This window comes from Urocampus carinirostris, chromosome 4 (assembly GCF_059441175.1).
Source record: "Urocampus carinirostris isolate Australia breed hairy pipefish chromosome 4, RoL_Ucar_1.0, whole genome shotgun sequence".
NCBI classification, from domain to species: Eukaryota; Metazoa; Chordata; class Actinopteri; order Syngnathiformes; family Syngnathidae; genus Urocampus; species Urocampus carinirostris.
Window position 1 is genome coordinate 31,253,415 of NC_142352.1, and position 15,126 is coordinate 31,268,540.

The 15,126-nt window shown below is 40.4% G+C and overlaps 1 protein-coding gene across 4 annotated transcripts in view; it reads left to right on the forward strand.

The window, feature by feature from the left end:
- Positions 1–15,126, forward strand: part of pacsin3 (protein kinase C and casein kinase substrate in neurons 3) — a 42,768-nt gene that overhangs the window by 19,044 nt on the left and 8,598 nt on the right. For all 4 annotated transcript variants that reach the window (XM_088334164.1, XM_088334163.1, XM_088334161.1 and 1 more), the window contains 5 exons: positions 1,296–1,396; positions 3,132–3,288; positions 4,538–4,773; positions 4,854–5,009; positions 8,477–8,652. In XM_088334164.1, the coding sequence (XP_088190290.1) occupies positions 1,343–1,396; positions 3,132–3,288; positions 4,538–4,773; positions 4,854–5,009; positions 8,477–8,652 (779 nt within the window). In that variant the 5' untranslated portion in view covers positions 1,296–1,342. The remainder of the gene's footprint in view (positions 1–1,295; positions 1,397–3,131; positions 3,289–4,537; positions 4,774–4,853; positions 5,010–8,476; positions 8,653–15,126) is intronic.

Genomic DNA, 15,126 nt, shown 5'->3' on the forward strand with positions numbered 1-15,126 from the left:
TACTGTTGTCAGGCTGTCCAGCTCTGTGCCCACAACAGAGCTCGCTTTCCTAGCCAGTTTATTGAGACGAGAGGCATCCTTCTTCTTGACGCTGCCTCCCCAACACGCTGTCGCATAGAAGAGGGCGCTTGCCACAACTGTCTCATAGAATATTTTCAGGAGCTTTTTGCAGATTTTGAAGGAGGCCAGCCTTCTGAGGAAGTAAAGTCGGCTTTGCCCTTTCCTACATAGAGCTTATGTGTTGGCAGTCCAGTCCAGTTTGTTGTCCAGCTGCACACCCAGGTATTTGTAGGTCTGGACAAATTCTACACATTCTCCTTTGATGGTTACAGGAACCGGGTGAGTTCTGGTTCTCCTGAAGTCCACCACCATCTCCCTGGACTTGGTGGTGTTCAGGTGCAGGTGGTTTGCGTCGCTCCATCGGACAAAGTCCTGAATCAATTTCCTGTACTCTCCTGCCCATTTCTGATACATCCCATGATCGCAGTGTTGTCGGCACACTTTTGCACATGGCAGGACTCAGAGTTGTACTTAAAGTCCAATGTATATAGAGTGAATAGGAACGGAGAGAACACGGTCCCCTGCCGAGATCCTGTGCTGCTAACCACAGCCACAATACTCAACATTTCCCATCAAGTTAGATAAAAATGAGGCAAGACAGTGAGCCTTGAGCATTGTTTGTTTTTCCTTTTTAAATTGTTGCGTCTGGTGCAGGAAGTTTTTTTTAGCCTTGAAAGAAGGTTCCGTACAAAGACCAAACAGCAGGAAGTGGATGTAAAGGGAAGTCAAGTGACTGTAAACTCTCGGCAAAGTTTATGATATAATTTCTTTATAAATAATATTAAATAGAATTTACAACCTTATTTGCAATTTTTAAACATAAACTTACATCTTCCTGCGATGCTATGATAAATTACTTTGTTAAAATTTATCTAATCACCATAGAAAACTTTTTTCCTCCCAACCGAAACATAATCATGTAAGATTTTTGGCACTTTGTCACAAAGTGACAATAGATTTTTGAGAGGATATTTATTTAATTATTCTCTCTGCAATGTAATTGCTACATTTTTCCTTTTCTTTGTTTTTGCGTATGTGTTTGTCTTGCTGTTGGTAACCCCTCTCGAGGGATATGACCAGGGTAGATGGATGTATAGATAGCAATGTAATTGCTGGGGTTCATTTGGTCAATGCATGCCTGCTTGTAATTCATATTGACATATTTTATTTTGTTTTAGTCTCTTGTATTGCCTTAACCCAAATATACTTTCCTAATTACATTTTATTTCTCTCAGTTTTCTCTCTAGCCGCCATCATTCTTTGCTGTAAGCCTGACTGCAAGATGTCTTCCAATGGAGACCTCAGTGACCTAGGGAGCTGCGAGAGCTTCTGGGAGGTACAATAGCTACAGCACAGTACTCAATATAATTGGTTTTACAACAAAACCCACTCACCTTTTTCACCAAATTATAGCCTTGAATAAGTACAAAGCCCATCCACTGTTTGAAAAGTTTTTGATGAGCAGAGCCAAAAAAAAGTAACCTTTCATTGTATAACTTTGACCTTACAGATTTTTTAAAGGGATATCATACCTATAGATGACATAATTCCTTAGCTGCCCTTAAGTCTGTTGTTCTATTTCGTCCCCACCGACCGCCAGAGGCAGTGCTTCATCACTGAATGTTACCTTTGCACATGTGCAGTTCGAGAAATGCATACTAACAATTAGTCACTCCAACACACCTGTGACATCAGGAATGTCTATAACTTCCAATCTCATCACAGGTACCTCACCTTTTATTTTGTCGCAAAGCGGGTGCATTCCACTGTATTCTGATTGAAGGAATTGGCATTTTTGACATCCCTCCTGCTCCTAGCATCGGGGCTACCCTGTCTAATTCCGTCCGGCCCTGCGCTGTCACTGCAGACGCTGTTTTTGATATCTTCGAAGTAGCTCCCCGTTAACTTTGAAGCTTCCGTGTTTTATTCCAGCCAGCCTCACATTAGCGCTATGGCCGCGGCTGATCCTTTTTTTGACTGTTTCCCGGTTTACCCGCTTTTCAACTGTGTGTTTTTTGTTTGAATGGCTCCCCGTTAGCTTCGGGGGTGCCATGTTTATTCCCGGCGGCCCCTGTGACCGGGTCCGGCCGTTTCATTGATTTTCAGTCGGCCTTGTGTTTTCTCTCAGTTGACTTGTTAGCTCGCCGAGTCTAAATTTTGTCCGGCTTGCCCCTGTTGCCTTCAGGGCTGCTGTGTCCATGTGTTTATTCCCGGCCTGTCTCACGTTAACTACTGAGTCCTCATCCTGTTCCGCTTTTTGTGTTGGACACCTCTTCATGTTCTGTGCGCGTGCCCCTTCCCTCGGCTCACTTGCGCCTTTCCCGCTAGATTGCAAGGACTGTTTCCCCTGCTATGCACCTTGTGGCTGTCCCCTGCCATCAAGGGTGCGCTTTTATTCTACCGGGGTCGTTGACACTTCCTGGGCCTTGGAAGGGCTCTCGTCTACCACTTTTGCCAGGTTCTGCAGCGTTGATGTGGCCTCCCTCACACAGCTTGGAGTTGTCGTTGGTCCAGCTGAGGCTTTTAATTGGTATTTATTTCTGAGGTTTCTCGTGACATTGCTGCTATTAGTCATTTAGTGCTTACAACACTGCCTCTGGCGGTCTGTTGGGACAGAATAGAACAAAAGTTACGAATGTAACTACGGTTCTAGGAGTCACGTACAACCTCCATCCAGAGCATCATGTCACTTGGAATTCTCACGTTCACCGAAAAGATTCTGAAGGTGATGTACCTGTGATGAGACTGGAATTTATAGACATTCTTAATGACACAGGTGTGATGGAGGGACACCTTTTTGGGATGCATTTCTCCAACTGCGCATGCCCAAAGGTAATATTTAGTTCTTGAAGCACTGCCTTTGGCGGTCATACAGAACTCATAAAAATGTCGTTACATTCGTAACTTTCTATTTTTTTTCCCTAAACATTAATCGACGTACCGGTAACTAAATTTTTAGGTGAATATTATCAATAATAACAAAATAATCATAAGAACATGCTGAATGAATAGACTTATTTTAAAGTGTAATTTTATTGTTTGCTGATTAAAATTGCTGTGTGTCCATAAAGCCGGGAAACTACAAGCGGACAGTGAAGCGAGTAGAAGATGGCCAGCGACTGTGTAATGACTTGGTCAGCTGTTTCCAGGAGCGCGCTAAGATCGAGAAGACTTACGCTCTTCAACTTAGTGACTGGGCCAAGAGATGGAGATGTGCGGTTGAGAAAGGTTAGTTTGATCAAAATAGGTACATCCATCCTACGGAATACTTGTTCATTTATATACAGAGTATATCTCTTTAACTATGCATAGTAGTAAGATGAACGTTGTGCAATTTTGGAGCTAATTACATGACTTCTTTTTCAAGGCTATTGTTTTTTTTTTAAATTATTTTCAGCTCCATTAATGGTGTTTACTCAACCAGAAAAGGCATACTTGAATTTGCAAAAACTTAATCACGGAGTGTTGTTCAATGTGCATTCCGCAGAAAAATTTGTAAAGGAGCCACCAGAGAGGAAGTCCATCGTGATATTGCATGGTAAATTCATAAAAGATTGGCGCTTATGCCAAGTTAAGAATTTGAATTGCTTTCCAGTGGAGGCCCCATGAATCTATCAGAAGAGCCCTTATGGAATTGCAGTGTCCTACAACAATTGTTTGTCGTGTCTTAAAAAGACGACTGCACATGACGCCTTGTAGGCTGCAGTTAGTCCTACAGTTGTAGGACACTGACGCTAATCTCCGTGCAAAGTTATTATGTCACTTTTCTTTGAAAGAGCCACAGTCTATGGTGAGGCGTACCTTGACAAGCTGGAAAACTGGTTAATGGATAAATTGAGTGAGAAAGAGTGTGGTATGTTTATTTTCCAACAGGATGGTGCGCTACCACACTAGAGCCTCAGGGTTAGACCGTTTAACACAACACTGTCAGACAGGTGGATTGTAGGTTCTGTGCTGAATGATCACAATCATTCTCATGTCCTGGCCAGGATGATCCCCAGATCTCACGCCATGTGATTTCTGGTGGGGATATATAAAAGAATTGGTCCATTGGTCTAAGAGATGTGGATGATCTGAAAGCACGTTGTAACAGAAGCTGTTGCACACATTTGGCAAGAATTGGACTATCGGCTTTATGTGTGTCGTGTGACTAATAGTGCCCTTCTTGAAGATCCTCAAATATTCCATGGAAAATACAAGATACTTTTTTATATTCTTAAAAGTTATCAAGATATTACATGTCAAAATGTGCCCAAGACTTTTGGAACACTCCGTGTTATGGCTTTGAAGTCATTGACTTGGTTAATGATTGACAATGGCACATACAGACACTGCCCTAAAATGGAACTCATTCTTAAGCATTATGATAAAATATTAACTTTATTATAGGGTTTTGCCACTTCAACTGTTAATAAACATGCTATAATTATATAATAAATGTATATATTTTTTGTTTTTCTACTCTTTTCGTACCCAGGGCCTCAGTATGGTACATTAGAAAAAGCATGGCATGCGTTCATGCAAGCAGCCGACCGACTTAGTGAGTTGCATCAGGAGCTTCGTGACCGGCTAGCAACAGAAGATGGTGAGAAGGTGCGAAATTGGCAGAAAGAAGCCTATCATAAGCAGATGATTGGAGGTTTTAGGGAGACCAAGGAGGCTGAAGACGGCTTTCGCAAAGCTCAGAAACCCTGGGTCCGCAAACTCAAAGAGGTTTGATACATTTTTTTGAAACCATCCCTAGATAATGTCACGGACTTATAATGCAATGTGCATTTGGGTTTTGTGTCTAGTTGGATCAATGTAAAAAGAGCTACCATCAGGCCCGGAAGGAAGAATGGTCAGCCGTTAACAGGGAAACGCACGCTAAGGCTGACCCGTCAAAGTCTCAAGAGGAAGTCCGCAAATTTTCAGCCCGTGTGGAGCGTTGCAGCCAAGAAGCTGAAAAGGTATGCTGTTTACACGCACCACATCCCTTGAATTTGGTAATTTGGATATCCAAATGCAATGTTGGCTATTTAAATACTTAATGTCCTCACGCTGACATGTAGACCCCATGCTCCAATTCGGGTGTGTCACGGACTAAAAAAAAGTATTTGTATTTTTTTGTCACTTTGAAATATTACTAGTTTTGTTTCCTGTGTATTCTACAACATAATGGCAGAAAGCTTTTCTTCATGAAGGAAATGATCAAACAATCATAGGCAACTTCTACTCAATCTAGTGTAAGCACCCAAGACGGATTTTTACAAGAACTCTGCATAATGATTTTGGAACAGTGGGATAACATTAAAATGTTTGAAAACTGTTCTATATTTAATATGCCTTGTAGTCAATTGTGCACGGTAGCAATGTTTTTCTAATATGACATTGTTCAACTGATACTGTCCTCTTCCCAGAACAGCTACTAACAACAGTATTAATTGTTGCCAGAAATTGAACTTTTTACTTTTAGTATTTTAACCATAACTTTTATAAACTAACAATGAAAATGTATGTTTCCTCTTCATTGAATATTTGCATTTTCTGACATTTTTAAGTAGGGTGGTTTTTGGTTCAGAAATAAATATCTGCCTACACATATTACTAAGCCATGTCTCAATATCAATGCACTTTTCCACAATAGCTAAATATGATGAGGACTATCAATGTTACGATTCTAAATTGGAGGGAGAACATGAGGCAAATGTGTCAACTGTATCTCTACTAAAATGAATTTTTCGTTTGACTTTTTTTCCCTGCATTTATTTAAACAAATGGATTACTTTTCCTTGACAATTATGCCTGACACAGATTTTATTTGTCCAATTTTTGCATGCCATCATGGGTTCTATATTCTGAATTTTTGGTCCAAATAATAATCCGATACAGAATACCTATTTTGATCCCCAAATGTCTCCATTCATTATCTGCACCGCTTATCCTCAGTAGGGTTGCGGGAGCGCTGGATCCCATCCTAGCTATCTTTAGGCAATGGGCAGGGGACACCCTGAACTGGTTGCCAGCCAGTCGCAGGGCACACAGGGACAGACAAATCACTCGCTTATTCACACCTAGGGACAATTTGGACCGGCCAATCAACCTAACATGCATGTTTTTGGAATGTGGGGGGGAAACACACACAAGCACGAAGAGAACATGCAAACTCCACACAGGAAGGTTCGATCTCATGACCTCAGAACTGTGCCGCACATGCGCTAACCACTGCGTTGCCCAAATGTCTCATAATTCCACAAAATTAAAGCGTTATTATTAATGCGCCATGAATTTCTGAGTATGTCTAAAAGAAGCCAGCCCCTCTGTCATTTCTTTAAAGGTTTTTTTCTATTTTTTCCAAATGAATTAAAGCCAAATCCTCTTTCTGCCTGCTAGAGGGAATTAAATCTTTAAAAGAGCTGATGTCCAGCATGCTAACTGAAAGAGTTAGTTACCAGGAAATGGAAAATTCTCAACGCAAAGTGTCCATCTAGAAATATGGCACGGACTTTAAAGACCCGCCCGGAAGTAGTAACTGGGTTTAGGTTTCGAGAAGCGTCTGGGAGCACCCACCATAGCTGGGTAACCAGGTATCACACACGGAGCAATTAGAGCGTCCGAAACAACAACGAGCAACTCTATAGTCGCTGTTCCTGATAGCATAGACGTACCTTTTCTTCCTTATTATGCAAACTGTTCTCAAAAGACAGTAGAAAATGGTCTCGATTATTATATACAGTTATATTCATCGCATCATGGTGTCCAAAAACGCTAAATAACCTTTTAAGGGTGGATGCAAAATATGGGCTATCTATGAGAAAGTAATCAGCCCCGTATCAACTACACATAGAAATAGATTCCGATAGGTGAATGATAATGGTATCTAGAGGATATACAAATGAGTGACTCGGCACTTCAAAATCCCGAAACGAGCGCTGCCATCTCCACCGTTCCGAGTATCCGGCGAGGAAAATATGGGAACTACATCACAAGCCTCACAAACCCGATACACTGGATCAATAACTACACATCCTATCAATCCCAAGTTTTACTTCAGTTACAAAACTCCACCTTTGCTTGTATTTATTTAGGTCGTATGCAAACGAGTGAGCAGCAATATACTCAATACTGTCCAAGTAAAGCAGCCATGGTAACATAACAAACTTCTCTGACTGCCAACTAACAGACTTATTGCAGTGCAATATAAGTATAACACTTACTGCAGAACAAATAACTATGTTTCGGTTCCCATCGATCCTACGCACTACCAGATGGTAAAGCCAGTAGTATGCCATGCATTGTGTGTGATACAAAAAGGGCTGTGCTGTTGTCTGACTCGCGTTCTGATTGGCTGAAAACAGCGCTGTCTGGTCTATTAATTCGGTGCCCCCTCTGTTGCGCTGTGGGCGACAGACGAGTGGGAGGCAGGGAATATACTCTGCTCCTTTTTTTGTATTTTTTGTATTTTTTTCCAAACCAGTATGCCAAGGTAAACATTAAATTTTCTCTATAGCTCCCACTTGAGATTGTATAGAATGGCGAGTTGGTTCAGGCATTCACTCAATTGTTAAAATAAATCAGTTAACTCATTCAATGAAACATAACAAATCATTTTTTTCCCGTTTGTTTTGAATAAATGTGTTATGCTTAGAAAAGATCCTTTGTCATCCGTGATTATAATATGTAGGGTAGGCTACTAATGTAGGCTGAATGATAAAGAATAATACTGAAAAATGCTAAACATTTTGAGTTGAAATATTTTTACTGATCTGGCCCGCCTGAGGACAGAAAGTCAGGATCCAGAGCCAGAGTTCGACATCCCTGCCCTATGGAGTAGGATTGTGGTCTTGGCAGAATCAGCGGGAAAATGTCTAAGATTATTATACTAAAAAAATAAAAATTTCATAAAATAATATGCTCTATAAAGTTAAGTGTGACTTACTTTTGGAAGATGGGCTTTAAGAAGTCCTCCTCCGCGATTTGGACTCTCCTTTGTCTGCAGCAATCAATAAGAATTAAATTGGCATTAACGCATAAGCACCAGTGCAACTAAAATTATTACACATAAATTTCTGTAAACTTTCTAACAAGTGGTGTCGGCTGAATATTTTAGTGTGGCAGGAATTGACTATTCTCGGGTATATTTTCCTTAGACATCGCAGTTTGGGGCCTGATTGACAACGGCGAAGGAGTGTCTTAATGGCATTACTATGTGTTACTTTTAAGATTTATTTTTTTAATGCAAGAATTGGATGTGAAGGAGTTAATTTATATAGCTGGTTAAGGCTGCACCTTTAAATCAGATTCGGCTGGTACATATGCAAAATTGAGATTCATTGTTGAAATTGCATACTAGGCTCTTAATCAGGTGCGCTCTGTAGTCCAGAATTTATGGTAGTCTTGAAGCTCAGTGCCTCTTGCTAAAGTTCTCGTTTTGCAGGCCAAAGAACGCTATGAAAAGACCCTGGAAGAGCTGAACCGCTGCAACCCTCGCTACATGGAGGACATGGAGCAGGTGTTTGACCTCACCCAAGAAGCTGAACGCAAAAGGCTTAGCTTCTTCAAAGAAGTCATGCTGGATATCCATGTGCACCTCGACCTGTCCAGTAAAGAAGGGTAAGAGACACGGACATAATTGTTGAATCTTGGAGGTATTTTAAACGGCAAGCCACATTGATTTAATACCGTGATCATGTGTTTTGAATGGTGAGAAAAATTACATAATATACATCTAGTCCTATTTTTCTGTCTCTTTCTAATTGTGTTAAGTCTGGCGTGAAATGTTTATTTTCCTGCAAATATTTCCTTTATCATGTTGAGATACACACCATCCCTGCTGAACATGAGGAATGTTAGCACGGTAAAATAACTTCATTACTTTATACAGTTTTACTCCTTGTGATATGGAGTATTTCTGTACATTTTACTTTGATACTTTTCAAATTGTGTTTAGATTATACAGACGCTGCCCGACCTACAACGAGTTAGGTTCCGGACGATCGTTCGTAAGTTGCTTCAGTGCTATATTTTGTATGTTTATATAAGTATGTTTATATAGGTAACCTGTATTGTTTTATACTAAAAAAATAAACATTTCATAAAATAATATGCTCTATAAAGTTAAGTGTGACTTACTTTTGGAAGATGGGCTTTAAGAAGTCCTCCTCCGTGGGAAAAAGTGGCCGAAAATAAGCGGTCCGACCATTTTCTCAACCGCATCAAGCTTTCTTATTCCACTTTTGTTTCAAAAGAAACGACTTGCCTCTTCCTTACAATTTACACCAACCATATTGAACAGATGCACGAGATATTAAACAATATAAATGTCCTTGTTATTAGCGCGCTATGGAGATATTGTAGGCGTAGAATATGAGGTGCGTGCATGAATGATGTCAGCAGGGGCTACGAATGTCGCGAGAGTTGGTGTGAGTGTAGGCGATTGCGAGAGTTTATTTTGGTAGAGAGTTCGGTGTGTTTACAAAGAGACCGTAAGTCTCTGAGTGTTTTTTTCATGAAGGAGGAGCAAGCCATTACCCACACAAAACGACACGCTACATTGATGACAGCGGTGGGATTGCGAGCAGGTGAAGGAGAGATGTTTACATACAAATTAGGAAGAGGAAGCTGATTTTTTTCCACTTCCGGGTGGATGGTGGATGACCTCAAACAACGCCTCAAAGAAGCACTACAGTAATGTCCTGTACTTGGAAGAAGGGGCACACAATACAAAATCTAACTTACAGCAATGTCCGGAAATTTTTCGACATCCCCAAAAAAATGATCGTATCTGCCCAGTTCTTCAAAATATTTTTCACAAAAAAAAAATTCCAATAAGGTGTTTAAATCTTTACTTCAAAGTGGGGTGCGTTGTATGAGGTGTCCCTAAAAATTTGAGAGTGGAATATTTTCTCAATTAAGTATGTGTTAAACAATGCCGAATTGAGTTCAAAGATCCTTTATATATTTTTTTCCCATCACGCTTATCTGCTTTTACCTTACTTTTATCAGAGCTGTTTGGGACAAATTAGAAAGTAGCAAGGGTGTGAGGAGTTATTTGTTAGTGTCGCATGTAAATGGTGAAAGTAAGAAAATGATTGTTTGATATACAGTCCAAACACCAAACCTCAAAAAAGATGGTTAAAAAAAAATTATTTTAATGCTGCATGTGTGGCACGTATTTTCACGTCCCACACAAACACCTTGACAGGCTGCAATTATGATTTAAACCAGAAGATTGCATCAGCAAGTAGAATATTTTCAAATTCTGGACAGCACCTTTCAAAGCCACAGTGTGTAATATTTGACCACTAGATGTTACTGTGTTGTCAGGTGTGAGCATGGGCCAGTGCCACAGTGCACAGCGTGGCAAATATGGCAGAATTTTCTTTTATAGAAATTAACATTGGTATGATAGTTAATGTATTTTTGCCTAGTATTCAAATCAATGTTTGTTTGTTTTTCTTACTGAAAGTTTTTTGTACCACTAGAAGGCACTTAATATTACACACGGTCCCTTTAAGCAACATAGTGTGGGCATTATTCTACAATGATCTTCAGTTTTGTAGAAAAAAACTCCTGGACCTTTGCTATGGTGCAATTTGATTGTGCTGTATTTTCTCGTTTGTGTGTTGAATCTAGAAATTCTATGGTTCAAACTCAAATTATTTGTTTCCTGTTCTGGTTACTTTAAACACCAACACTCTATATTTAAAGAATGCCCTTTTACTTCATACCAGTTTGGACCTAAACAATTCACATTTTTCAATAAGTTGTAGTATTTAGAATTCAGTTTAGATTTTTTTTCTGTGATTACTAGAAAAAACAGCCACATTATAAAAGTCTGCATCTTCTGCCATTTGCAGATTTGTTTCCTATTCTCAGGACTTAGAATACATGCACGTTCCATTTGTGACCCAAATTAAAGGAATGCGAGCATTGCATACTTTGTGTGCAAAGTTTGTGTACGCTGCAGTTAATGAAAAACTCCTGCGTTGTCCATTAACTTTTGGTCCCACATTCTGTTTGAGCAGCCCACCATTACCATAACAACATTTGTTGGCCACGTTCTTTTCACCGATCACTTTTTATATAGTCTAACATTGACTTGTTGACTTTGTGTTGAGTGGAAATCTAAATAGATTATGTGGAAATCCTTGACTATGTGATTTTGAATCACTTTGTGGCGAACAAACAAACTTTTCCATTTTTATATGAATAGAATAGAATAGGTTCAGAATAGAGAATAGTCTATACAGGACTGTCTCAGAAAATTATAATAATTTGATAAAGTTCTTTATTTTCTGTAATGCAATTAAAAAAACAAAAATGTCATACATTCTGGATTCATTACACATCAACTGAACTATTTCAAGCCTTTTATTATTTTAATATTGCTGAATTTGGCTTACAGCTTAAGAAAACTCAAAAATCCTATCTCAGAATATTAGAATACTTCCTCAGACCATGTAAAAAATAATTTTATAACAGCAAAACTAAATCAAACATTTGAAAATGTCCATTGATGCACTCAGTACTTGGTTGGGAATCCTTTTGCACGGATTACTGCATCAATCCGGCGTGGCATGGAGGCAATCAGCCTGTGGCATTGCTCAGGTGTTTTTGATGCCCAGGATGCTTTGATAGCGGCCTTCAAATCATTTGCATTTGTAGGTCTGGTGTCTTTCATCTTCTTCTTAACTATACCCCACAAATTCTCGACGGGGTTCAGGTCAGGGGAATTAGCAGGCCAATCAAGGACAGTGATGCCATGGTCAGTGCACCAGTTACTGGTGGTTTTGGCACTGTGGGCAGGTGCCAGATCATGCTGGAAAATGAAATCCTCATCTCCATAGAGCTTTTCAGCAGATGGAAGCACGTAGTGCTCTAAAATCTCTTGGTACACAGCTGCATTTACTCTGGACTTGATGAAACACAGTGGACCAACACCACCAGCTGACATGGCTCCCCAAACCATTGCTGACTGTGGGAACTTCACACTGGATTTCAAGCAACTTGGATTTTGCTCCTCTCCAGCCTTTCTCCAGACTCTGGCGCCTTGACTTCCAAATAAAATGCAAAACTTGCTTTCGTCTAAAAAGAGGACTTTGGACCACTCTGCAACTGTCCAGTGCTTCTTCTCCATAGCCCAAGTCAGACGCTTCTTCCGTTGTCTTGAGTTCAGAAGTGGCTTGACATTGGGAATACGGCTATTGTAGCCCATTTCCCGGACACGTCTGTGAACTGTGGCTTTTGATACCTGGACTCCAGCTTCAGCCCACTGTCTTTGAAGCTCCCCCAAATTCTGGAAGCGGCTCTTCTTCACAATTTTGTTAAGGCTGCGGTCATCTCTCTTGGTTGTGCAGCGTTTCCGGCCACATTTTTCCCTTCCAACAGACTTTTTGTGGATATGCTTTGAAACTGCACTCTGTGAACAGCCTGCTCTTTGAGAAATTTCTTTTTGTGTCTTACCCTCCTGATGGAGGGTCTCAATGATGGTCCTCTGGACAGCAGTCAGATCAGCAGTCTTCCCCATACTTGTGATTTAGTTTACTGAACCAAGCTGAGTGTTTTTGAGGCTCAGGAAACCCTCGCAAGGTGTTTCGAGTTAATTAGATGATTAGGTGATTAGTTGAATAGCCTACTTGTATACTTTTTCATGATATTCTAATATTTTGAGATAGGATTTTTGAGTTTTCTTAAGCTGTAAGCCAAATTCAGCAATATTAAAATAATAAAAGGCTTGAAATAGTTCAGTTGATGTGTAATGAATCCAGAATGTGTGACATTTTTGTTTTTTTAATTGCATTACAGAAAATAAAGAACTTTATCACAATATTCTAATTTTCTGAGACAGTCCTGTATTGTCAGCGTAATGTTTACAACAGGATCAGACGTGACACTCCTGGGTAGACAGCCATCCATCCATTATCTGCACCACTTATCCTCAGTAGAGCCCATCCCAGCCATCTTCGGGCAGGGGACACCCTGAACTGGTTGCCAGCCAGTCGCAGGGCACACAGAGACAGACAACTCACTCACCCAGTCACACCTCGGGACAATTCGGACCCGCCAATTAACCTGACTTGCATGTTTTTGGAATGTGGGAGGAAACCGGAATGCCCGGAGGAAACCCACGCAAGCATGGGGAGAACATGCAAAGTCCACACAGAGGTTCGATCTCATGACTTCAGAACTCTGCCGCACACGCGCTAACCACTGCGTCGCCGTGCGGCCCTGGGTAGACAAATAAGACCTAAAGGAAAAAATAAAATGAAAAAGAATATTCGGTGGTTAACTTTATAATGTAGTATTTGCAGAGTGTTTTAGTTTTAAGTGCATTCAAAATATTACTGCAATGAGATGATTAGCATCATTGTTCAAAAATAAGAATGACAAAATAGGATATGAGTATACATTTTTCCATACTTAGCAAAACTTTTTTTTGTCTCTTGTGTGCTTGTTTTGGTGGCGTTGGAGGGAAGATACTGTCTTTGAGCCTGTTAGTTCTTTTTTTAAGGAACCAGTAGCATCTGCCGGAGGGCAGCAGGTCAAAGAGGTGGTGGACAGGGAGAGAAAAGTCCTTAATAATCTTATAGCTAATAATGCTATGCTGCAGTAGCGCCAGCCTGCAATGTCCTTGAGACTGGGTAGCGTGCAGCTGATGATCTTCTGCGCTGCATTGGTGACCATCAATAAGGTTCTCCTGTCTGCAATTCTAGTTGTAATTAAAGCAGTTTGCAATAGATGAAATCAAGGTCATTGCACTTTGGCGCCGAAGTAGACGTTTCAGCTTCAAACTGCACGCTTTGGCAGGAAGTACGCGCAGCGCCAAAGTGCAGTGCCGAAGTGTAGTTTCAGGTTTACTTCGAGCTCGGGCCTTCAAATCAAGTGTGCACTCCTGGGCCAAAGTACGTGCGACACCGAGGTGCAGCACCGAAGTGTGTTTCTCAAGTAAAAGTAGTGTCACTTCAGAAAAATAATTACTTGAGTACAAGTGCATGCTGTGCAGATCCTCCACGAAGGGAAAAACTGGTGATAGAGAAGCCCAGCCCGGCCCAACTTAATGATTGACATTTTATGCCCGAACCCAGCCCGAAGATCTTTCCTCTAATTACAGTGTAGTGAACATTGTTTACAACGAGATTGGATGCGATATTACAGGAAAAACATGTAATATAGACTTAAAAGAGAAAAACAAGGTAAGAGAATGTAAAGACAGAAAGGAAAAAGTGTATATAAGGTACTGCATAGAAAGTGGTCTAACTTGTAAGTGCACTGTAACAATATTGCAATAAAAAATAGTACAATAACATATTGCAGCAACAAAAATATAAATACCATATTTGCTAATACAGTACCTATTTTCCACTGCTATTCAACAAATTGTATATTTTTCACTCTTGTACTATTGTTTAGGGTGGTGATGGCCCTGGGGAACAATCTCTCAGGCTGTTAGTCCTCTAACGCCTACTAGAGGGCAACAGGTCAAAGAGGTGAGGGTGAGATTAGGGGAAAAAAATCTGTATGAATAGTGGACCCTACATTAGAGGCTTGGCAGGTCAGCATTACATCAATTGGAAAACGTTTGTACATCTAAAATATGTGCTGCCTTTTATCTCCAATCAGCAGTATACTCAGTTAAAGGATTAACCTTGGCGCTTGCTTCCCCATGTGACCAAAAATGTTCATTTATAGCTCCTATTTGGCGTCACAGGATTTGAAGTTGCAGTAGCCTCGTTTCCTCAGGCCTAAGTTCACATTATTATTTTCTTAACCATCACATGCTGTAACTAACTACATTTGCGGGTATATAGATCGTAACATGTAGCCCTGTCAGTTTTTTTTTTATTTCTTAAAGGAAAATATTAGTATAAAGGTTATGACCACCCAAAGTACATTACAAATGAGTCTCACACTGCATCAGGTCGATAAAGGGCGTAAAATGACTGTATAAAGCCCGGCGCACACCTGGCACCAACTGCGTAGAAAACATCAATGGCGCACACCTTTCAGGTCTACTCCAAGTTGTTTATGTCACGTGTTTTCGGATCATGTGATCCAGTGATTTTCAACCACTGTGCCGTGGCATAC